This window comes from Pleurodeles waltl, chromosome 1_2, assembly GCF_031143425.1.
Source record: "Pleurodeles waltl isolate 20211129_DDA chromosome 1_2, aPleWal1.hap1.20221129, whole genome shotgun sequence".
Lineage (NCBI taxonomy): Eukaryota > Metazoa > Chordata > Amphibia > Caudata > Salamandridae > Pleurodeles > Pleurodeles waltl.
The window spans coordinates 1,123,352,447-1,123,378,432 of NC_090437.1; the positions used below are offsets into that span (position 1 = coordinate 1,123,352,447).

Consider the following 25,986-nt stretch of genomic DNA (forward strand, 5'->3'; position numbering starts at 1 on the left):
GACAGCGCATGTGCTGTCACTTGTGAGACATTTTGTTATCTTAAATAAGAAAAACGTAAAAAGGGCTTCAAACCCATTGCTTACAATTTGTTGGCCTCATTGTCACCCTCATTTCTTTTCATTTTTTTGGTCAGCGGAAGCTGGTTTAGTTTTTGCGATCTTGCTACAAGACTAGGGAGAGTTTGGTTTCATCTTCTTTAAATTCGTCACACACACTCCAAAGAACTGCAGGGAATCAGTTGGATGTCCTTTACTCCTCCTTTCCTCTTGTTCAGACCAGTTCATCACACAGATAAGCAGAACTTCCACAGCTTTCCTTTCTGTATGGAGAATGGTGCGCTTCTAAAACAGCTAATGTAGAGTATTGCTAAACCCCACTGTCAAAGGTACCAACTCTTGTAATCCACTTCTGGTACCTTGTTTTTTTTTCTTCATTTCTACAAACTCTATTTGGTGCACTTTTACAATTATGTAAAACCAAAGCAAACAGTTGCCTTTGTGCACATTTATTAAACATGCCTGGTCGTTCTAGGGCTCGCCTTCTACTTTTGCAGACCATCTGTTACTTTTCAGGCCGATAAAGTTTGTTTAATTTCTAAACAATTGAGCCTTTATGTTTTTTAATTTTATTATTTGTTTTTTCTGGCCACACTCCTCCTGCTTTTTGCTTTGCTTTTCTCCTCCTACTAAAGTTTTGTTGCATATCCCAAATTTTGCGTACCTATTCTTTGGAAGCATGTACATTTTGTCCTTTCTACCAATTTGAAGTAGCATGACAATTATATCTTTAAAACACAATGTAATGGCTTCCAAAAATGCCATACCATACTATACCATACAATTGCAAGCCACATCATATCATATTCAACAACCAGTCATAACCTACTATACTATACAATTGTAGTCCATACCATAGTATAAAATGTCAAGCCATACCATAGCATGATAAACCACACCATACTGTACTATACAGTGACAGGCCATACCATAACAGAACATACTATACTATAGTCACAGGCCATACCATACCTCACCACACATACCATACTATACAATACAATGACAGGCCATACCATACTATATGTCAGGCCATGCCATGCCATGCCATACCAAACAATGATAGCCCATATTATACTATTCAATGACAAGCCATACCCTATCACGACACAATACCATACCACACTATATAATGGCAAGCCATGCCTTACCATACCGCACCATACAATGACAGCCAATATCACAGCATACCTTATAGTGACAGACCATACCATACTATATAGTAACAGGCCTGATCATACCATATAATACTAGGCAGTGGCAAGACATTCTATGACAGACTACACTATACAATAACCACACATACCATATGATATACAATGGCAGACCATACCATGACAAACAATACCATGCCATACTATAGAATGACACACCATACAGTACCATACAATACAATGGCAATCCATACCATGCTATACTATAGAATAATAGGACATACCATGTTCTACAATAGCAGGCCATAACATACCATTTCATGCCAAGACATTCTATACAACATAACTAACTGACATTAAGTCAGTACATCTTATAGGCGCAACGTATTGGCTTAAACAATGCTTGTTTTAAGTTGTGTCTGCTCTTGCATGAAAAAAAGAGATGTAATGGGAGCCAAAAAAAAAATCTTGTCTTAAGGGTATTTGCATGAAATTGCTATGAAAGTGTGTTTTTTTTTTTTAATTAAAAAAAGTTAACTAATTTCACTAACCCCTGTGAAGTTCCCGTGTTAGACTGGGAGAAAGGGACATGGAAGGTGTAAAGTACAACATAACTTTAGAAACATGTTTATAGTTATTGATGCTAATAGAAGAAATATGATCATCTATAGAGAAGTGGCCATCAGCCAGCGAGTGATGTTCTCTAAAGATGATTTTAATGGTCATCCATAGCCTGAGATTGCTCTTCAAATGTGAATGAATACATGACATCTGCAAACAGGTTATCGTTTGCGTTTGCTACTCACCAGTAATCCCATTACTCTGATTGAGTCTTCCTCATGCCAGTCCTTAATACCAAAGCAAGCCCACCTTTTATAGACATGCATCCATTGTCCCACTCCGAAAAACAGTTGGCTCGTTAGCCTTATGACACGACTCCCCGCACAAGGAAGAGGATCATTAAGAGACCTTTCTCCCAGCTACCTCCACTGATAAGTTACCTAGGCCAATAAATGGTAAAGTCTGACGGCTAATAATGAGGGTATGATCCAGCTCAAAGAATGTTATTTTAGCTGGATCATACCCAAAATGCGAACAGCTCATCAGAAAGTCTGGTACACCTCTGCTGCTCATACCAGAAGAGACAAAGATACCCCTGCCTATTGATGTCAGCTTTTATTTACTGCTTTGGTTATTGTGATACAACCTTCTTAACTGCAAAAGTTGAATCCAGAGTGGCCTTACAACAGTGTCCAAATTTGTGGGTTATCAGTAGAAGCAGAGTTGCAAGTATGGTGACATTCGGCCTATCTAGGAGCACGGACTCTAGCCTCCATTTTTGTTCTCAGTCCTGTGAGTCTAGAGTTCTTCAGAATCAAGTTGAGAATGAGAGCACCTCCATCTGTGAATATTTGTGTTGATAGACTCTGTTGACATTTTTGGCTAGTGCACCACACATATTGATGCTGCCTGCTTGGCAAACCTATTAGAGAAAATTCACCACACCATTTGTGCAAACAACTTGTGGAAGTGTGGTGTACATGGATGCCCCCACCTCATCCAGACTTGGATTGTCAGCAAATTTGAGTTGGAGATATCTGCCTCACTCTAGCATTGCCAGAGTCTCTTATCTCGGTTATCTGGTGTTTAACGCCATTCCTAGGTTCTCCAAAGAAAGTGAGTAATGTATTGAATAAGGGGTAACAGTCAAGTTGTAATATGGATTAAAAAAGCCAGGGTTCCCCCCTATGTTTGGCTCTCTCTGACTTGAATTTTGGGTGAGCCGTCTCTTTCAATAGGTATAGCAGGATCTTTACAGAGCCATTGCTATTCTGTTTGTCCCTGAAATGCTTCCTTGAGGCACCTCACAGAATTGTGATTATAGTGCTTGTTGGATTGGTGGTGACCATTTTAATAGCCAGAGTACTTTGAGAGTGAGGTCTTTTTGCCAATCCCAAAGAATGGTTGTGCATACTTATTGTTCTTGAACCTTTCATCCATTTGAGGATTGATATGCTTGCACCCCCAGGTTGGAGGTTTCAATAGGATGTTTTTGGAATGCCATTTACCTTCCAGTTTCAATTGTAACTTGCAGTGGTTTTCTGTAGAAGATTGTGCATTCTTTTCAGTCTCTATGATATTATTGAAGACATAAACATGAATTGTTCATAGCATACAGACAGTGCTTAGAGAACCTATTGCAGACTCCACTGAAGAGCTTTAATAAAAGGGAAATGTCTTGATGCTAGGAGATTACCTGAAAATTGCTTAAAATGAAGTTTGGAAAAATGAAACTGACAAATGCAAAGACTTTCATCTACCACAATGCTAGGGGGCATACTGCTGGCACACACCTGCAATAAGCTCTGCATAGCTTGATCTGAGGCTTTGAAACATGCGGCTTCCATGGCATTCCTTTGCCCTGAGGTGTTGTCCTGACACTTGCTGTAACCAGGTATTTTACCTTTTGAGTTGCGTTGTAGATTTAAAATTGAGCAACAACAAAGTTAAGTTCCTCTGAGCTTTCATTAGAGGTAAACATAATGGCGTCAGAAGATTACGTCAGTGAAAATGGAAGTACTGGTTAAATTGGAAGGAGATTACCTCATTTAAAATTGATCACTCAACATCTCAGATGAAGATTAAACATATTAAAAAATGCAAGGACTGAATTTAAGACAATGCTCTGTGAGCCTTTGGTCACTTCCGTCAGGTTTTACTCACCGCTGTCACAGTCTCTGATACGGTCGGTGATCTTGCCAAAAATCACATTGGAGAGAAAACAATTCTAAATGTTCTTGTTTAGTTGAATTTCAGCTGCATCTCCTAACTTTCAGAAGCGCAGTCCAAAGAGGCTGAAGACTTAACTTATGGCTTGAACATGCTATGTGCCTCTGCACACAGGCACGTTGATACTGGGTTAGGATCCGGACAGAACACAATTCCTCTTGTTGTCCACAGCATCTCAAGACAAAGCATCCTCTGGAGTTTGGGGAACGGGGGTGCCTTCCTGAGCATCTGTCTGTCTGTCTGTTTCTACCTCCTCAAGGGGACACATTCAGGCAATGAATGTTGATATATATATATTTTTTTCCAGGCTCTTCTAATGTTTAAGGAAATTGTTCCTAATCACACAGAGCACAGTAGTTTAGATGGTACATGTCAATAGAACTGGCAGAAGAGGCTTTCAGTGGTACTTGGTTAGGCTCCTCACACAGAAAGTTGAAGTTGGGCCTGAGTTAGGCCATGAGACCCAGCCATCTTACTAATGAATTAATGGCTACTTTCTGTGCTAATCTGGATGCCTTTTTCCATACTATTCTATTAGCTGTATTCAGACAAGAATCATTAGACTCGAGGGGAAGTGTCTGATAGGGTAGGGTAGAAAGTGAATACAGAATTTAGTTTTATATCCTGCCTTCTTCCTTTAGACTCCTTCTTATGCAGGATTTGATTTGTCACCTTCATATGTTTCCTTCTATGCTTTCTATGCTTGTGAAGTATAGATGCAAACCTGCGTTCAATTACTTCAACGGCTAGACAGAACCTTTGCTTTACCTACGAAATTTCATAGATAGAACATTTTGAGAGGATAGTTACTAATCTAACCTGGAATGAGCGAACCTTCGCCAGCCCACTCAATAGCCCTCACTTCTGAGCAAAATATTCAAAAGATTTTCCCCAGTGGTGTTAAAAAGGGGAGGTGGGTACATATTACCACTGAGAAAGAGTGGAGGCACCCGCCTCCAAAACCTGACATGGAGATTCAGGCTTTTCCTCCTCTAAAATGGGAGTCACAAGGCTACATCCAGCTCCCTGGGTTATTTTATTAATCTGAAGCTAATTACCATATTGATGCTTGCACTGCCTATCCCATAACGTGGTGTAATAGGTTTAACGGTGGGAACTTATATTGAAAAGACCCTGAATACTCCAGTAAACTTGTTTCCTTTTCCTGGAATGCAGCCCATTCCAGTGGATCTACCTACAAAGAACAATCTCACCTGCTGCTATTGGCAATCGTTCTCTGTTCAGTCCCTTTCTTGTTTACAAAAGAGGATCTTCTCTTCAAACGTGCCTATCTGGTAGGAGTCCTTTGGATTCCCCTGTGGCATCCTCACGGATGATTTTGGAACCAATATCAACTTGAGATTTTTTTATTAAGACAACCTGCTCTGTAGACAGAACTCCATGCAGCACTCATGCCATTTTAAGTGCTGCACACTGCAGGTGCTAGTATAAGCTATTTTAATCACACTGAATTTGTTACATCTGAAAGAATGAACACCTGAGTTGACCTTGCCGAGATTTGAACCGATGGCCTGCAGATCTCAGTGGCAAGTAATTAACTCACTATGCCATATTATTGACATAGACCATGCCTTTTAGCATTAACCATGTTAGCTTAACCATTTGACTACATTTGTGTGATACTGGGCAAAACACTTAATCTGTGGCATGTGATAAAAGTACTTCAATAGAAGTTCAATGCTTGTAATAAGTATACAGTAAAAAATGAAAACTGAGGCTTGATGATTTAAGTTATTTCTGAACTCTGAACATGTTCAGACATAGGCTGAAATTGTTTCCGGTGGTTTGATCATGAATACAGCTTCTCTCTGTATAGAAAAAGTGAGAAATATGCAAATACTGCAGAAATGTGCTTTATATAATCAAAACACAACATTTGATCTTTTAGTGAGTCTTTTTTTTTTGTTAAATGTTTATTGAGCATGTAAGCAGCAATAACAGAATAAGTTAACATTTGTAATGGCTAAGTTCCAATTAAAAGTATTGCAAGTATAAGAAGAAAAACATGCAAATCATTTTATCTAAAATGAAAATAGGAAGAAGACACGAGAAAGGATAGAAAAGAGAAAGAATAGAGAAAGAAAGGAAGAAACGAGAAATAAATTAAGATTGATGAAATCAATAGACAAGTAAAGGGTATCCAGTATAAATCGGATTTAATCATCTGATGTAAAGATAATGAAGATACAGAATGCATTCTGTGTTCATCACATATGAAATTCCACCATGTTAATACAGATATTTTAAAAACATCTTTCTAGCAAGAAAGTATTACTTTAAAAGCAAGTGCAGTAAAGAAATCAAACAATAGAGGTTTGGGAGATAAATGTTCAAAACTAGATGATAAACAACCTAAGAAAACATTTTGTAGGGTAAGCGGTACATTACATTGAAAAATCCTTAAGCATTTAGATCAAATTGAGGTCCAGAAATTAGTACCATGAGATCAATTTTATAACATGTTAGAGAACAATTATATTTAGAGCAGAACCAGCATAATGGAGAAGCTGATGAGTCAAATTTAGACATACATTCTGTTGTAATAACAGCTCTGTTATAAATAACAATGAAGGACTTTGTAATGTGATCAGCCTTAGAAATATTGAATATCTTAAGGCAAATTTTGTCCTAGAATTGTGCAGAAAACGAGAGAGATCCGCTTCCTATAATAATTCAGGAGAATTTTTGGTTCTAATAATAGCAGGTGATATTGATGTTTTGTAGTGGCCATGGCAGACTGCATCTAAAGGTGTTGTAAGTACAGATGCACGTACGTCAGGGTACAATTGCTTTGTGGGGAAAAACAATGAAGAGAAGAGAAAATTACGTTACGTTCCTTTGAAAAGGATTCAGGTATCTGATAGTTTAGTTGTAAGTATTCAAAAGATACAGTTGGTTTGTCTTTCACAAATTGGTAAGCAAACATAATACCCTTCTCCTTCCAATGTTTAAAGTATAAAGATCTATTGCGAAACTCAAGAATTTTTTTGGGCCAAGTTGAGGAATATAAAAAAACATTGGTGAAAATTAAAATTAGCAGAAAATAATGTATGAGGTAAATGTTATGAATATTTAAAAATGTTTTATTTTATATAAAAGTACAGTTAGACATATGAATGAGATCTTTAAAGGAAAAGTTGCTCAATAAAGGTCTTTCATATGTAATCCGTTGTGGAATAGGATTATCTTGAAAATCATTAATCATACCATGAAATTGTCACATTAAAAAAGAGGAATGGTAAAGCTTAAACTCGGGGAATAATACTTCCTCCCCCTTTCAAATTTTAGTTGTTTGAGTTTTGAGAGGATTATGCGTGGCACCTTTTATTCCATATAAATTTTTTACAAGTTAAGTCAATGTTCAAAGTGTTAGTTAGGGATTTTAATGGGTAACATAGAGACCGTATACGTGACTGAGGAACAATCATTATTTTAATGGTATCAAGTCTCCCCCACCGTAGAACCCATCTTGACCAGGTGCCTTAGCTCTTTTTAGGGATTCGATTGCTTTTAAAACCTCTTGGGAGTGTAATGTCAGCTTCTAACTCAGCTAATATGTGTGTACGGGGTAAAGGCTTAGGAAGACCATCAATACGGTGTTGTGTATTGGGTGCAGAAGGGGTGGTATCCTCTGTATATAATGATTTATAAAGGACTGAAAGATGGTGAAGTTATCAGGGTTGGAGATCAAGTGGAATTAAGTTCATTCATGATGGAGTTGATAGTCTTACTCTCTTTTTTATTTTCAAATAGTTAGCAAGCATATATCAAATATTGTGGAGAAATCGTCAAATGACAGTAGTTCCCTTTCACAATAGAATTTGCCCACCCGTGTGACCAAATATTGCGTCCCATCTGCCAAGCCTCTGAGCTCATGCCCCCTTGCAAGTTGTGCTAGTCCTCTCAACAAGATATCAGGTGAATAGGGTCTGTTGGACCTGGTGCATTGGAGACAGCGCAGCCAGCAGCAGCCAACTACTTTAAGGGCCATCGTTCTTTCTCGAAGTGATCACTCAGGGCTCAAGAGGATCTGGAGTAACCTCTCCACTTCCAGTTCCCCCTCATGTCTCAGTCTAGAAGCTAGCCGCTGATTAAACCATTGCAGTTGTGCCACAAAATAATGTACCTCAAAGTCTGGTGCTGCAAGGCTTATTTCCACGGTCGAACGTTGCAGTTTAGTCAGTGCTACTCTACACCTACCCATCCCCCATATAAGGTAAATCAGCAGGGAATTAAGGTGCAGAAAAACCTGTCAGGGAATAATAATTGGAAGAGTGGAACAAAAATACAACAGTCTAGGGAGTGCTACAATATTAGCTACTGCTATCCTGCCAGCTGCAGAGAGAGGTAAAGCTTTCCAGAAGTCTGCATTGGTGTTGAACCCTCTAATGGCTGTTCCAATGTTACCCTCCAGTAGGGTTGAGGGGACTATGGTAAATCCCGACCCTTAGGTATTTCAGGCATGAACCTTCCCAGGTCAATCCAAGGAGTTCCGGTGGGCAGGGCCTTACATAAGGGGTAACGGTATGACTTTTGCCTGATATTCTACCAAATCGCTCTGAGTGCTATTGTCTCTGGTAGGTCTTCATTTATATTGTGCAGAAAAAATAGCATGTCATCAGCTAAAAGGCTATGTGGTGTAATTTGCCCTTAATTTCAAGCCTCCGAAAGGAAGTACTTAGTCTGGCCTTGCTGGCAAATGGTTTAACGGCAATGGTAAATAACAGTGGGAATAGATAGCAATCCTGTCTGGTGCCCCGTCCCACCACATACGATTCAGAAATGCATTTACCAGTTCTGACATGGACAGTGGGTGCCGAATGTAGTAATTTAATCCATCACACAAACCCCTGTCTGAAGCCCAGTTGTAGCATTGTGTGGTATAAGAAGTCCCATCGAAGACTATCAAAAGCTTTTTCGGTACAGTCATTACTACTGCATTGTGCTTGTCAGGGATATCTGCCTCAATGAATGTTTGTTGCTATGCTGCGTTTAGAAATAAATCCAGCTTGGTCTGCGTGTATTAGCTGAGGCATACAGGGAGTGCAGAATTATTAGGCAAGTTGTATTTTTGAGGATTAATTTTATTATTGAACAACAACCATGTTCTCAATGAACCCAAAAAACTCATTAATATCAAAACTGAATATTTTTGGAAGTAGTTTTTAGTTTGTTTTTAGTTTTAGCTATGTTAGGGGGATATCTGTGTGTGCAGGTGACTATCACTGTGCATAATTATTAGGCAACTTAACAAAAAAAAATATATACCCATTTCAATTATTTATCATTACCAATGAAACCAATATAACATCTCAACATTCACAAATATACATTTCTGACATTCAAAAACAAAACAAAAACAAATCAGTGACCAATATAGCCACCTTTCTTTGCAAGGACACTCAAAAGCCTGCCATCCATGGATTCTGTCAGTGTTTTGATCTGTTCACCATCAACATTGCGTGCAGCAGCAACCACAGCCTGCCAGACACTGTTCAGAGAGGTGTACTGTTTTCCCTCCTTGTAAATCTCACATTTGATGATGGACCACAGGTTCTCAATGGGGTTCAGATCAGGTGAACAAGGAGGCCATGTCATTAGATTTCCTTCTTTTATACCCTTTCTTGCCAGCCACGCTGTGGAGTACTTGGACGCGTGTGATGGAGCATTGTCCTGCATGAAAATCATGTTTTTCTTGAAGGATGCAGACTTCTTCCTGTACCACTGCTTGAAGAAGGTGTCTTCCAGGAACTGGCAGTAGGACTGGGAGTTGAGCTTGACTCCATCCTCAAGCCGAAAAGGCCCCACAAGCTCATCTTTGATGATACCAGCCCAAACCAGTACTCCACCTCCACCTTGCTGGCGTCTGAGTCGGACTGGAGCTCTCTGCCCTTTACCAATCCAGCCACGGGCCCATCCATCTGGCCCATCAAGACTCACTCTCATTTCATCAGTTCATAAAACCTTAGAAAAATCAGTCTTGAGATATTTCTTGGCCCAGTCTTGACGTTTCAGCTTGTGTGTCTTGTTCAGTGGTGGTCGTCTTTCAGCCTTTCTTACCTTGGCCATGTCTCTGAGTATTGCACACCTTGTGCTTTTGGGCACTCCAGTGATGTTGCAGCTCTGAAATATGGCCAAACTGGTGGCAAGTGGCATCGTGACAGCTGCACGCTTGACTTTTCTCAGTTCATGGGCAGTTATTTTGCGCCTTGGTTTTTCCACACGCTTCTTGCGACCCTGTTGACTATTTTGAATGAAACGCTTGATTGTTCGATGATCACGCTTCAGAAGCTTTGCAATTTTAAGAGTGCTGCATCCCTCTGCAAGATATCTCACTATTTTTGACTTTTCTGAGCCTGTCAAGTCCTTCTTTTGACCCATTTTGCCAAAGGAAAGGAAGTTGCCTAATAATTATGCACACCTGATATAGGGTGTTGATGTCATTAGACCACACCCCTTCTCATTACAGAGATGCACATCACCTAATATGCTTAATTGGTAGTAGGCTTTCGAGCCTATACAGCTTGGAGTAAGACAACATGCATAAAGAGGATGATGTGGTCAAAATACTCATTTGCCTAATAATTCTGCACTCCCTGTATAGGGAAGAAGGTGTGTGGCTAAGATTCAGCAGAGGATTTTATAGTCCATATTTAGTATGGACCAAGGGCAGTATGCCCGGACATCATGGGGTGGACGTCCTGGTTTCAAAATGGAACCACCAGTGTCTCGCCAGTAGTTGCAGGCAGGTGCCCTACGTCTCAGGTTGTTTCTTACAGGGTTACCAGTTGTGGCGCCAACTCACACGTATGGGCCACATAGAATTCCATGGGTAAACTGTTGGTCCCTGGAACTTTCCTATGTGCCACAGATTTAGTAGCCCCTTGTATTTTCTGCATTGTGATGATGCTTCCCAAGCCCTCAGTTTCCTCTCAAGTAAGTGTTGGGAGGGCTGCTGAGCCGACGTAGTCCCCCATTAATTGAGGAGGTTGCACAGCTGAAGGAGCATATATTGCTGTGTAGTACCTGGTAAATCTATTGTTGATATATTCCCCTGATTCCGACTATATGTCCAGGATCAATGATTCCCCAGATGCTGGGTTAGTCAACCATGCTGACACAGTCCGCGCCTTGCCCCGCTGAGCATGAGCCCTTACCATATATGTGCGTTGGTCAAAGCAGCAGAGTTTTTCCATTTGAACTGCTAGTCGCTCTCGGGCATCCAGAAGTTATTTAAATTCAGGATGCCTAGGGCGAGCGAATTCCAGGTTGAGCAGCGTCCTCTCATGTGCTTCCACCTTTCTTACCAGCGTACGCCATACTCCTACCATTTCAGCTATACATTGTCCCCTGATAAAGGCTTTAAACGCATTCCATTTGATGAGTGGCGCGAGGTAGCTGTGGCAATGTCATCCGCAAAATAATTTTTAATTGCTTTCCTCATGGTGTGTAAAAACATGGGGTTTTCCAGTGCTCAGGCCATAAGCGTCAGTTGGGTATATGTGGGCATTCCCTGTGCCAAGCCAGAGATAGCAGGATTGGGTTGTGATAAGAGATTGGGTAACATAGATATTCAGTATGATGAGCATTCCTGTGAACCACCGGGAGCACCAAAAGGTATAGAGATGTATGTGCAGGTCATGTAAAAGGAGTAATCTCTGACCCCAGTATGCATTCCTCTCCAGGAATCCAATAACACCCAGTTTTGCTGCCACTCCTTGAATGTTTGTGCTAGTCGGTGGGCCAGGGAATCGCTCAGAGGAGGGTGAGATCTGTCAGGATTGTGTATGCAACACAGTTGTAGTCTCCTCCCACCAGTATGTCATGTGTCGCATTTGGGGCCAAAACCCGGGACAGATCTTTTAGGACTCCCTCCCCCATCCTCCCCCGATCTGAGTTAGGGGCAAAAACTCCTGCTATTGTCAAGTATCGACCTGCTAAGCCACGCTGCCATCCGGTGTCACATCACACCACGCAGGCAATAAACAGAACAGTTATGCCCACAATTTGCGTAGTCAATCCGTAGAGAGAGTGTAAACACTGTTAGTGGGCATTTCATGAAAAAAAAAAATCACTACTTCTAGTCTCAAACATCCTCCTGACATAATCAAATAATCTCATCTGACATACAGGTGTAATTATTGGTAGTGAGTTTCTGGAGCGGGTCATGGAATTTGATGCTTGATCAAAATTAGTGTCTCCAGGTTCCTCCTTTCCCTAACGCGATGGAGGCCTGTACCAACACCACTGATAGCTGCAACCACTTCCACTACTTTCCTTTTTTCCCCGTAAAGCTTGGGAGTGGGATGGGACAACCCTGGTACTCTTCCTCGTTTTCTTTCAGAGTGGTCTATGGGGCGCTCTCTGGCTACCAGTTCGTGAGTTCTCCGCCCCTCTTACCCCCCCTCGGTCTTAGACAAGCTATTTATCCAGTTCCAGAGCTGCTGACAAGAGGTGAAGAAATGCACATCATTATCAAAGGCTACTCACATACACAGAGGGAATAGCATCACATAGGTTATTCCCAACTCTCGAAGGTGTCTCTTGGCATCAAGAAATTACGCTGTTTCTGGACCTCTCTGGTGAAACCTGGGAAAAAGTTTTTGGTTCTTCATGAATATGTTCCTTCTTTTTCTGGTCTGTCCCAGGAGATGATCACAATCTGTATAATGTAGTAATTTGCCTACTACAGGTCTGGGTGCTTCCCCGGGCAATGACGGCGGGCAGGGACCCTATGAGCGCACTATGGTGCATACTATTGAAACAGGCCTTCTGGACCCATGTTGTCTCGAAGCCGTTGCTCCAGAAAGGCAACCATATTGCATGGTGAACCTTCGATGCACTTGGCCAGGCCAGTAATGCGGGTGTTATTCCTCTGAGCACTGTTTTCTGCTTCTTCAGCTCTAGTTTCAAGTATATTTACTCTGCTCGCCACTTTTGTCATCCGGTCTTTCAATAATACCATTTCAAGTGTGGTCCCTTCTAGTGTATGCTCAGCGGCTGTGACCCTTTCGGCCCATTGACGGTGATCGTCCCACAACAGTCCAATATATATAGCCACCATGTCTATTTTCAGTTGAGGTGCCTCCCTTGAGGCAACTGTAGCCTACAGGATGGTATCCTGGGTGGCTCCCTGTTGCCCTGTGGACAAGGGATCTGTTCTTGCTGTTGCATCATCCATTGTAGCATCAGGGATGCCTGGAGAGGAGCAAGGGTTCACTGTCAGTTTCTTTTTTGAGGTTCTGCCCATTTTTTGATCAACTGCTGAGCCTTTGGAGTGCCACGTTAGGAAGTACCAAGTGCATGACGTTTGACACAAAGAGGTAAATGTCAGTAGGACGTATCGACCCCCATGGTTGAATAGCACTAGCTAGGTAGCTCTGCTTGTGGTGATGTACTGGTGTGCTCAGTTAGCATGAGGGAGGGGAGATAAAGGTTGTCAGTTAACCCAACTAGCACCAGGTTCCAGCAGTCTTTTCCAGGCCCAGCGGTCACCACAGCTTTCAAAATCCCCCAATTGGCTCTCTAGGGGCAATTCCTGTGTATACTACTCAAGGATGGCCATTGACAGGCTCAGTGAGCTACTGCACAGTAGGTACCTTTGCAAGCATTACCACCAGTCTTTCCAATCGTGGTAGGAGGTGAGCACTCTTTGATATTGCATCATCAGTATTGTGATTAAGATTCCATGTCTTTAAACGATGGGTGGCGCTTTGGTGAGGCCTATTCGGGGCCACAGGGGCCGCCGTGCTCCATCACTCTGATTTGGGAGAGACAGTTGTCACGCACCAAGGACCTTTACCCCCGCACTCACACAGGCAGTGACCCCGCACTGCTGGCGGTGCTGTACTGTTGTCTTCAGGTAAGAAGTGGAGGTACGTGTGGTGGAGGCTCCCACCCAAGTCCCATCTAGCCTCAGCGAGTCCTCTGTGCACTTTGCTCTGTTGGGACCTCTACTATTTCCGCTGCTGTGCTACTCACTCAGTTGGGAGCTTTCTGTGTGCTGCTCACGCAGGTCCGGTACTGGTGGCTGTCGGGTGATCTTTGCTGGCCGCGCTCTCTCCTACGGCGCTGCCATCCACCGTCCTAGTTCTGAAATCTCTTGGGTCCCGCACGCTGGTCCTCACTAGCCAGCACTCATTTTCTGGAGTGGCCAGATGGCCATATATCGCTCCAGGGCTATATTCGACTGACTTTTCCCGTGTGAGCCGCCATCTTAGGTCATCGTCCCGCTGCTCCAGTCGTCTATCGGAACAGTGCAATCCACGGTCCTTCAATAAGGACACTGCAGAAATAGGCAGAAGGACGGTGGTTTGATTTCACCTAGTACTTAGAGGAGAATCTGGGCTGTTTTCTCGCCGGATGGCGGAGTTTGGCCGGGAGCAGCATAACGCTCGACCGACTCGATCGGCGCTAAGCTACGTCCCCTTACCAGCTTAATTTTAACCACCATGGAATTTTTATTTGACTTTATGTAAAATGTTGCAGACATAAACATTACCAAGTTTAAGATCAGATTTGGCTATGTTCAGGTCATGCATCATCGAGGAAGATTTGGAGGTAAAGTAGGCATGTTCAAGCTTCCTAATGTGTATCGGACCCCGCAGGCCCTATCTCGCATGGGGACTGGCTCTCCCGATATGTGTTTTCGCTGTAAGGAAGTAGGAGTGGCAGGCTGGATCCATGTGATTGCGACATGCCGAAGTATACAGGGATTCTGGGAGGGAATTTTTTGTGATGTTAACAACTATGGCACCGGTATCCATATCTCTCAGCATTCGGTTAATGAGCTTGGGCTACGATCCTGAGGCAAGGCTCTCTTCTAGATGGGAGAAGCTCGTATTTATAGCCACTGCGGTTGCCAGGTCTCTTCTGTTGAGAAATTGGCGTTCTGAGCTGTCTCCTGCTAGTCAAGAATGGCGTTGTAAGATGATGCAAATCAGGGTTCAGGAGATGAGATATGCTAGCAGAGTAAGTAGCGCTAAAAAGTTCTCTCTGATCTGGGGGGATTATTTCTTAGAAAAACCTGGCTGATTTTGTTTTGTTTCTCTTTCTGAAAGTGACAATGTATCTTGTTCTGTTTTGGTGTTACTCCATCCTGGTGAAAAAAATAAAAATAAATTGGAAAAAAAACAAAAAAAAGCTTCCTAATGTGTTGGACTAGAAGGAGATATTGAGAATTCAATCTTTATTTCCTCCTAGCAGAGTAAGCTATGGTAAAATCCCCAAAGAATGCCTTAAAAGCATCCCAATTATTAATAATGGATATGTCAGTAGATTAGTTACATTGAAAAACATGTTATTCTCTCAGTTATGAATTGTTTTTCAGATAGGAGGCAGTTATTGAATCTCCATCTGCCAGTTGTGGAATCATTATTAGAAAATTCAAGAGGACAATGCTTTAACCAATGGTTGGATCTCTTTACAGATAGAAAGAGTAAATGCAAAATTAACTCTGACAAATCTCTTAAGGTATTCCATTTGGCCACTGTCTGATGTTTGGAAAACTCGCAATCCTTATAAATTTGAATTTACTTTTTTCTAATGTACATCATAGAACTGATTATATTTTAGTTTCAAAATTCCTGATTGATACAATACAATCCTCTGAAATAGGCTCCATTTTTATATCCGATTATGTACCAGCATTGTCCTCTTGATTTTTATTTGATGGTCACATGGTAAGACGTTTGTTAAAATTAGCAGTAAAGAAGTGGTGGGGGACTAGGGGGGGGGGGAGTTGGAAGGGAGTGGCTTCAGCGTCGCTCAAGTTGGCGGCAGATCCCTGAGCTCACCTACTAGAGCAGCGGATCCTTTCTTCTAGTTTCAGGGAATCCACAAGTACTGTGCTGTTGATGTGCAGATTTCTTTTTTTTTTTTTTAATAGATTGTCACCCATATTCCTGTACCCTTATTCTCGTGTATGCAATATGTTTAACTTTATCTCATGCAATGTTCCAGGGCTTGGGCACCTGGTCAAAAGACAAAAGATATTTTCTCATTTATCCAAGCTAAACTCACATTGCCTTTTTACAAGAAACCCGCTGTAATACTGTTGAGTCAGTTAAACTGAAACAACAATGGGTTAGTCAGATTTTGTTCCTTCTATTGATGGTAAAGATAGTGTTGCTTTTCTCTGCCATAAAACATTGAAATTACAGGTTATACCTACTGAATGTGATACTGATGGTTGATGGGTGCAGATTAATGCCATTATTCTTAACATTTTTAACTTTTTATAGTTTAATACCCAGTTAAACCTGACCCTCATGTATTGCACAATAGCAAAGTAAAGCTTGCTGATAATTGTAACTCCATTATTATTATAGCAGGTGACAAAATGCCGGCGCTAACGCCTTGCCAGAAATCACCACTACTGCACTAGAGCATGACGCAGCTTTAAAAACGGCAACCCCAAGATTGCCACATCAGGGACGTTAGGTAGAGCTGGACGGCATGCCAGGGAGAGGTGTGCTCAGATCAGAAGCTGATTTTAAACGGTAGGTAAGCTCCGCAGTGTGCCGGAGCTCATGGACCTGCCACCAGCTTGAACAGCACGGAAGCCACTTCCCTCACACTTCCTGCCCCCCCCCCCCTCACCTTTAGTGATTATTTTAACAAACATCTGACATTGGCACCATCAATACTGCAACATGGAAGTGGTGTCAAGTGAATAATGTGCACTCATGTTTGTATTTTTGAGTTTCAGTTTGCATATAAATAACATTCTAAGTCTCATGACACCCTTCCGAACTGACAATCAGCTCAAACCCTTTTGTGACTTAATCATATTGGTGGTTGATCTGTATCTTTAATAGAGCGGAGCTGAAAAATAATAGCGTGACGTTCTATTCTGCACAACAAAAGCACAGTACTTGTGGATTCCCTGAAACTAGAAGAAGGGATCTGCTGCTCTGGTAGGTGAGCTCAGGGATCTGCCGCCAACTTGAATGACGCTGAAGTCACTCCCTTCCAACCCCCCCTCCCCTGCCCTTACTCCCCTTCCAACCCCCCTCCCCTGCCCTTACTCCCCTTCCACTCCTTTACTGATTATTTTAACAAACATCTTACCATGTGACCTTCAATACTGCAACATGGAAGTGGTGTCAAGTGAATAATTTGCACTCCATGTTTGTATTTTTGAGTTTCAGTTTGCAACTAAATAATGTTCTAAGTGTAATGACACCCATCCAAACTGACGACCAGCTCAAACACTTACGTGATTTGACCATATCGGTGGTTCACTCGTATCTTTGATATAATGGAGTTGACAGATAATAGCATGACATTATATTCTGTACAACAAAAGCACAGCGCATGTGGAGTTCATGAAACTAGAAGAAAGGATCCGCTGCTCTGAAATATAGTACTATGCTACAAACTACCTATTGTGTACTTTTTTACGTCCCGCTAGACAACCATTCGATTATCGAGCAGTTTCAACGACTAGCATTAGAAAAATGAAGGCCTGAATGTCCTCTCTTACTTGGTCTACATTCCCTCCTACTTTCTCTATATTCAGTGTGGTCCTTCTTAGTGGGTATTTTCTCTCATATTAGTGAGTTTTTATAGTGTATAATTTCTCCTGAGGAAAGCTGGAAGGGCAATTTTACATCCGAAGTGTCTGAGAACTCCAGCTACTAAAACCTGGTGTTGCGGTTGCACGTTCAAGTGTTTATCACATTTACGAATGATCTCCAATGTAAGACTGAGAAAAGATATTATAGAATGTGGTCACTGCAGTAGAAAAAGTGAATTACAGCGACAAGCCTTATTTTAAAGTGTTGTAGTGAGTTGGTAGTCAGCCCTGCAGCTTGTTCATCTCGTTCCTGCTGGGGTTAATGCTATGAACATCACACTGTAAACAGACTACATTTAAGGGGATTCTCTGTGCTGTTAAGCTTTTGTGCAGCCAGGTTAACTGCTGATTCTCCTGCAGGGTTAAAACCTTTCTCTTGTGCGCCTCCGTACTTTAAATTTTAATTAATTTTCACAACTTTTGCTTTCCATTTTCTTTTAAAACCTGGCCTCACAGCCCTGCTCCTTTTGTTAAATTATTTCAGTTTATGTGCATCACAAATTATTTTACATTTGTCCTTTAATTAGCTGATTTACAAGTTTTGGACCTTAGCTTGAATTTGTTTTTAATTTCTCAGCAGCCACTGGGCGCAGGGAAACTTGAACTCGCAGCAGGAATTGACTAAGCTCCAGCTAGTTTTTAGGTTTACTCACTGGTTTTCTTTTATTTTAGTTTCGGCTATGTCAGCTTGGAGCTGTTGTGTAGCAGAACTCCCCCACCTCACTGAATTGTTCAGCCCCACCCCAGTGCCTGTCTTTCACATTCACTTTACTCCCTCTTCTTTTCTGCTCTAGCCAGTCACCCGCCACTTATCCCATCTGTCTTTCTTGCTGCATTTTAAATCTTTGCTTACTGTCTAAGGATTACACTTAAATGACACTGATATTCTCTTTATCACAGAGTGCTGCTTTCATGGGAGTTTAGCCCTGGATGTTGTGCTTTTTGTCTTATCGGACTATAACACACTCGATCTTGACTATAAAATACTCCATATTGACCATAAACTACTCCATATTGACCACCCGCACTAATTGGGCTGTGACTCTGCTATAATCCATAAGCAATCTATTTATACCTCAGTCTCTCTTCGTCCCTGGACTCTTTTACCAAAATCATTGCCCTTACCTCCATAGCAGTTACCCTAGTACACTTTCTGGCTCCATTCCTGCCAAGCTGTGGATTTTTTTCAGCTCCTCTTTGCTCAAACCCTTCTGTCCAGCATCCTTGCTGATCCCAGTGTATGCCCCAGCTGATCATTGGCATGTGCCGATCACTTTGGAGTTCCTTTTAACATTAGTCATCCCTCCAGCTCTCGAATGCTATGGAGAGGCCTCATTCCACACCCTCTATGTCTAGGTACTGGAATAAAGTCACTCCTACTACTTGACGTAACCACAAAAACCTCCAAGCAGGCTGCATTGGAGGTGTGGGACACAGCCCTAACAGACCTCACTCGGAAGTCCGATGAAAGGCCCACTTTAAGTCGAGCAGTAGTTCTGTGCAGCGAGTATGAGCTTAAAGCAGCCCATGAGGAATATGGCACACACACAACATATCAGCCTTGTACTGTATGAATGTTCCTGTGCGAGAACACAATGAGGCACTAGGGCATCATGATTGATCCATACCTGCTTTGCTGGACCATGATAATCGTCATGTAATCGAGGTATACTGTTAACCCAATCAGGTGTGCAATGATCTGAATGTAACTGCACAGACTGTGAAAAATGCTTATAATTGTCAGGAAATATAGCTCGGAGTGGATATCTGTGTGGTCTGATTGCAAGGTCTCTTCAATAAAATATGTTGAAAAACAGAAAGGTAGGTGCTAGATTTTCAGGTCTAGATCATGTGCAATCAGAGTTTGAGACGGATAAATGGAGGATAGGAGACTTTCAAGTAGAACTGTGAGTCATTGGTTTATTAGTGTATTGGTGAATTTGTATGCTGTTATCAGTGAGTAGAATCCAAAGGTACTCCATGAAAAGATTGAAAAAGATGGCGGATACAGTGGAATCCAGCGGGTATGTCACAGGAGAGCGTCCCATGGACAGCGCATAAGCAGCGTGCTTGAACATACCACATGAATATAATCGTAGGCAGTCCTCATCACCCCTCTGAAGCTACCAAATGGCTCTAGTATTAAGAGGTCCTTGCTATTATTGTTGTTTGCAGCGAATACAGTCATCCAAACTGTCTTGCAGATAGGCTTGGAGCCCACATTAACAATAGGTGATTTAGGGGTCAGTACTGTTTTTAATACCAGGTATGCAGGATATATCAGAGCAACTGTAGTGACTTTTTTCCTGTACACCCGTTGTGATTGCAAATCACAGCCAAACATAGGTATTTTCTCAGTTTTTCTCAGTAGAACCAATCTTTTATGTTCTATAAGCAGGGGCAAAATATCTCCCAGCATTGAACAGGTTCTTTTTGCCCAAATGAGTAACCTGACGTTATTTGTGTTGGTGTTTTTATAATGTTTCTTTTTTACTTCTTTTTGTATAGACTGGTTGCACCACTCTCACGTGGTATTTACTAGTTATTACTGGGTCCCCTCAGCCTGGAACCCAATTTGATTTGCACCTTCTAAATTATATATGCACGATTGACAGACCGTAACCTGCTTAAGTGCTTTCCTGTGGCTCAAATCACAGATGCAAGCACTCCAACTCTGATCACTATATGTAAAATACCGAAGTATGATAAAAATAATTTAAGCTTTACTTAATATCTGTTTCTTAATGTAATTCAGTGATTTAGCTACTCAAAAGCCAGACCAGTCTTAATTTAAAGGATTGTAGGATTTATCATTGTGTATGAAAAAATAGATCAGTCGGAGTTGTCACTCGATAATTTCTGACACCTCTATCTATGAAGAATTATATGTAACTGTTTGGAGAAAAAAAAACGAACTTATTTGTAATCCTCTCTCTACTCTCTTTCAGTAACAGGCGGATTCTTCAGCCAGCTCAGGTGTGCGACATTATGAAAGGAGTTATTCTGATACTCTGCTATTTCATGATGCACTATGTCGACTACTCTATGATGTACCATCTTATAAGAGGACAGTCTGTGATAAAGCTGTATATAATCTACAACATGCTAGAGGTGAGTGTACCCCATGTGAGAATAGGCCACGTGACTAGCACATTATGCATAAGGAAACTAAAAGGTGTCTAAAAACCTAAACAGCTACATCCCTTGCTGCCTCTGCAGCCACTCCCTTGCCCTCCTTGTGATCTATTGTCCTGACCTTTATCACCTTCTGCAGACTAATGGGGACCTTAAAAAGAAGCAGAGGGGCAAGCTTTCAAACTGGTCCCAGGTCTTGTCAGACTCTCCAGGAGATGTTTGCGTATTGCAATTGTTTCCAATTATGTTCAGTGAACCAAATGATCTCTTGGGCTGCAACATTGTCTAATTAGGCTTAAACCTTAAATGGAGAGTACTTGAGGCTGGCCCAAATGTACCTAATTCAGATTCTGAATGATACTTATGACTGCAGTTTCCTCACCTTTAGAATATTCCACAAGCGCCAGACTGGAACTGGAAGATCCACAGTGGTGCTCCGGTGCTTTTGGTGAAAAGCATCTAAAAAGTGAGATTCCTTTTGAGCCGCAGTTTCTCCCACTACTGGGACACCCCAGAGACGCCATTTTGAGCAGCACGTGCTCTAGTTTTCATCGGTCCCTCGTGTATAAAAACAGACACTGAGCGGATGTGCCTGCTTTTGGTGAATTGTGACTTGTACATGCTATAGAACTCTTGCTTTTAGGTCTTTTAATCTTTTAAATACAATTGTTACTGCTGTCATTGAATTTTCTCAAAACTACGGGCACTAGCTCTTTATTTTTGGAGGTGGGAGCGGTTAAAATGTGAGATTCCTTTTGACGGCCATTTTTCTCACTGTTGAGACACTCTAGACGCGCCATTTTCAGTAGTGTGTGCTCTAGTTTTCCTTTAGTCCTCGTGTATAAAAACAGACTCTGAGTGGACGCTCGAAGTGGGCACTCCATTGGCACGCCAAAGGCAAAGCTGTCTGAGCCCATCAGCGTACCAGAACCGACCAGCGCCAGCTACTCTGTCCATTGCTTTTCAGATATCAGACAACGCATCTCTTGTAATAGGGATGGGCTGCTTGATCTGGCCACCCCTTTCAATTGCTCCCCCCCATTGCCCTCTGTCTCGAATAATAGAGGGCTATGTTTGTCCCCAGTGCAAATGGCAAACTAAATCTCCTCCTCAGACAAAGGTATACACCATTACGTGGCGAAACGGAGACAGGCAGTCCTTAGCAGCAGCATTCATGAATGCACGCTCCTTACAGAAACTGACGCTAATATTTATGATTTTACAATGGAGGGAATGCCTGATATACTATTCATGGCAAAAACCTGGTTATCTGATTCATCTGATCCCACTATAGCCACGGCCATTCCCAGTGATTATAAAATCGATAGAAATAATCGTTCTGGAGGTAGAGGAGGCGGTGTGGCTATCATATACAAGGAAATGTTTGAATGTATTCCTTTCCCTGTTGAAGAATTAGAGGGTGCTGAGGCTCTGATTCTTCCGCATCTCTGACATCTCAGCAATCACTGGCCGGAGTGTTAGTCTACATGCCTCCGGGTAATGCAGGGACATTTCTGAAATCCTTGAACAATGCCCTGGCTCACTGGACTCTAAGGTGTGCACATTTGATAGTATTGGGAGATTTTAATTTCCATATATAATTAAAGAGAAATAATGAGGTGGCTGCATTGTTTTACACAGTGTTATCACTAGACCTTTCTCAGCATGTGTTTAGTGCCACACATCTCCGGTCACATCCTGGATCAAATTTTCTCTAACATTGAATTAAATCTTGAAGAGCCGGTACCTCTAGTTTGGACAGACCACTGTTTAATTAAGTTTAGCTGGCCTATTGTGGGAAGATTTCTACCTCTGACGAATAATGCTCCTTCGGTCACAAGAGCATTTCATAAAATTTGTCAGTTGGAGTTTATGGTCTCTCTTGAAGACAACACCCACTCTTTTTCGGGCGAGTAGAAGAAGATACCAACATGTTAGGCAGCTGGATTCGAAACACCTCCTATAAATTAGCTCCGATTTCCTCTTGCATTCAAGGGGCAGAAATAAACCTTCTGACATTTACTTTAAAGGTAATCTCAGAGCTCTGAAGAAACACTGCAAAACTTTAGAGAGACAATGGAGAAAAAAACTGTAGAGCCGTAGTTAAAGCCATTTACAAAGTTGTTCTAAAAATACTATGCAGAAGTTACATTGGCTAAAAAGCATACTTTGAGGAGAAGATAGAGAAGGTGGGTAATAAATGCAGAGAAAATTTTAGAGCAGTTAAAAACTTTGACTTTCAAGGCCTGCACCAGACGTCATCCACCTTCCACATTATGGTGTAACCAGCTGACTTCCTTTTTTCGTGATAAGATTACAGCTATCCAAACAAGTTGGTGCTAGGGAGCCATACGGAGCTGAGTCAGCTGGAGATGGGATCCTAGCCTTGAGAGCATTCAATGAGGTGTGCCTATTAGGCCACTATTCTCATGCCCTCCTGTACATGGCCAGCAAGATTGACAGCAGTCCTGCAAGAGTTTAGGGTCTCCTTTGCTCAAACCATTCAAGGTGGTGAGAATGCAACCAGTATGTGATTCATGCTGGTCGAAACACAACTAATTACTAGGTACAAGCGGTCCTCACAAGTCAGTTGCTATGCGTGGATGGGGTCCACAGGTTTTTCTGGAGATTTGCAGGCATCCCTCATAGAAATGCCTTTTGATGGATCATGTCTTTTTGGCAAAAAAAGGTGATTCTGCCCTAGAATGCTTCAAAGAAAGCCGGGCTAGTGCATGTTCTTTGGGCTTTTTGAACCCTACCACACAGTTTCCTCATCAGTTTCGCCATTCAGGCTACTCCAGAGGGCTGGCATATAGACCACACCAGGCATGAGTCGCCACATTCTTTTTGTGGTCAGGGGTTGGAATCTAGGCATGCACTACTCAGGGGCACCAAACGTCCCAGTCTCCCCTATCCTGTGTCATCAACCTCCAGGCCACATTAGTTTTCCCTTAGCGGCTCTCCACCATCATGTTGGAGGCAGGATTCAATATTTTATCCCAGGCTGGCAATCCATCTGACTACTGGGTCCTCCAAATCGTCCAGGAGGGCTGTGCCCTTCCATTCCTTTCCATCCCACTGCAGCTTCCTCTCATATCAGAGCACTCTCAGAGGAGCACATATCCGTCTTAATGCTAGGGGTACTGGCTCTATTGTCCGAATAGGCCATCAAGATGGTTCCAGACTTGGAAATAGGTACAGGTTATTCCTCCTTTCATTTCTCTGTGCTGAAGGATAGAGACTTTTTTTTTCCTTATATTAGACTTTTTTTTTACTTATATTAGACTCCCCCCCCCCCCTCCCCCCCCCCTCCCTGAATGCCTTCCTATGGATGTCAAAAATCAAAATGATCACTTTAGCCCAGGTTCTGTCTGCCCTGGATCCAAGCAACCGCATGGTAGCCTTGTACCTGCACAACACAAATTATCAAGAGCAAGTCCTGAAGTCCCAAAATGTAACTTGCGGCTTAAGGTTAGCCAGGAGCATTTTCTGTTTGTTGTGCTCTCCTATAGCTTTACCAGCACCCCTTGGGTGTTCACGAAAGTGATTGTCACCACCCATATTCATAGGTTGCTACTCGATGAATGGTTGTTGAAGGTGGGATCGATAGCTGTAGACCACCTTCATATGATGGCAAACCTCCTGACATTTTGGAGTTTCTCGATCAATGAACCAAAGTCGCATCTGCCTACTTTAGAGACTTCCTTTTATAGGATCTGCCTTGGACATGGTGCAGTTCAGGGCCTTTCATCGATTGCAAACAGCCAAATACATTTGGGCTATAACTCTGAAATGTAGGCCTCAGTCCTAGATCTCAGTGAAAGCAGCTTCAAGGCTTCTTGACCCGTTAGCCTCATGCATCCTGCTTTTTTCAACGGGTGGCATATGCGGACTCTGCAGTGTGTTCTGAAGTCTCATTGGGCCCATATCAATCTGTTGGAGTTTGTTTTTCACCTGTTGTTGAAGGCCTTCCTATCATCCATCAAAAAGAGGCTGGCACTAGACATGTGCCATGTGATGTAGCACCAAACAGGAAAGAATGTGGTCCTGGCTCTTTTGCCTAGCCAGAAGGCTCTGCACCTTTGAAGATGGCTAGAAAATCAGGGCTGACGAGCTCCGCTGGAGGTAAATGGTGGATAATGAGTGTCAGCTACACCCCCAGGGGCCCCTGGGGCATCTTTGCAAAGGACCTCTGTAGGAGATGCATTTCGACTGGGATGAAACATGGGGCCCCTGTATACCTTCCGCTCCTGCCTCTCCTGCCCAAAGTTATGATGATGATCAGGAACGACCAGGCCAAAGTCATCATAGTGACCGCGGTTTGGTTGAGAAAATTGTGTTACCCATAACTTCTGAACATGTGTTTCTGCCCTCCGATCAGGCTACAATTTGGGAGGATCTTCTGCCATCCGCAGCAAGACGAAACTGGGCAATCTAAACCTCCAGCTGAGGCAGTTGACAGCATTTGATTTGACAACCGAAGTTATGAATGCCATCCTGGCTTCCAGATGCCCTTCCACAAAGTATATTTACGCCAGGCACAGGGACAAAATCATGACCTGTTGTGGACTCCACAGGACAGACAATCTTTGTAAGCCACGCTGTCGGATGTTTTGTTATATATTTTGTCTTTGAGCCGAGAGGACCTTGTAGTTGATTCTGTTAAAGTCTGTTTATCTGCCCCATTTGTCCATTCTGTGCTTACTGGACCAGTGATCCTTGTTTATATTGTCTGTTGTGATGTGGTTTTTTAAAAATGTACCCCTCTGCCTTCCCCCCCTCCCCCCTGACCTGCCCCCAAATCCGTTGGTGGTGCTACACTGGGCCTTTAGTTTGGTTGTGACATTCTCATGCATACTTCTTAAGAGCTGATTCACAGCTGCTCTTTGTGTCTTCTGACACTAAGGACTACCTTCCGTATTGTGCTCACTTCAGCTCATCCTGTAAGTGAGCTCCAGGCTCTCTCAGTGCAACCGCCCTACACCATCTTTTTTCCAGACAGACTGATGCGGAAGCAGGTGGACTTCTTGCCGAAAGATGTGATGTCTTTTCATGTTGGACATTTCAGCACCCTCCCAACCTTCTCAGCCTGGAACTCAAAAGTGCTTTAAGCTTTTACATTTGATTGCACAAAAAACATTGGGTGGACGATCAGATTATTTTGGGATTCGCTGGATTGAAGAAATGTAAATTAGTGCAGCAAAAGATCCTGTCAAAGTGGCTAGACCTTTTCATTAAAATAAGATACAC

The 25,986-nt window shown here is 42.3% G+C and overlaps 1 protein-coding gene across 1 annotated transcript in view; it reads left to right on the plus strand.

Moving 5' to 3' along the window:
• TAPT1 (transmembrane anterior posterior transformation 1) overlaps nucleotides 1-25,986 on the plus strand; it is a 272,524-nt gene that overhangs the window by 60,871 nt on the left and 185,667 nt on the right. Inside the window, exon 4 of the mRNA XM_069202339.1 lies at nucleotides 20,550-20,712. Within this exon, the coding sequence (XP_069058440.1) occupies nucleotides 20,550-20,712 (163 nt within the window). The remainder of the gene's footprint in view (nucleotides 1-20,549; nucleotides 20,713-25,986) is intronic.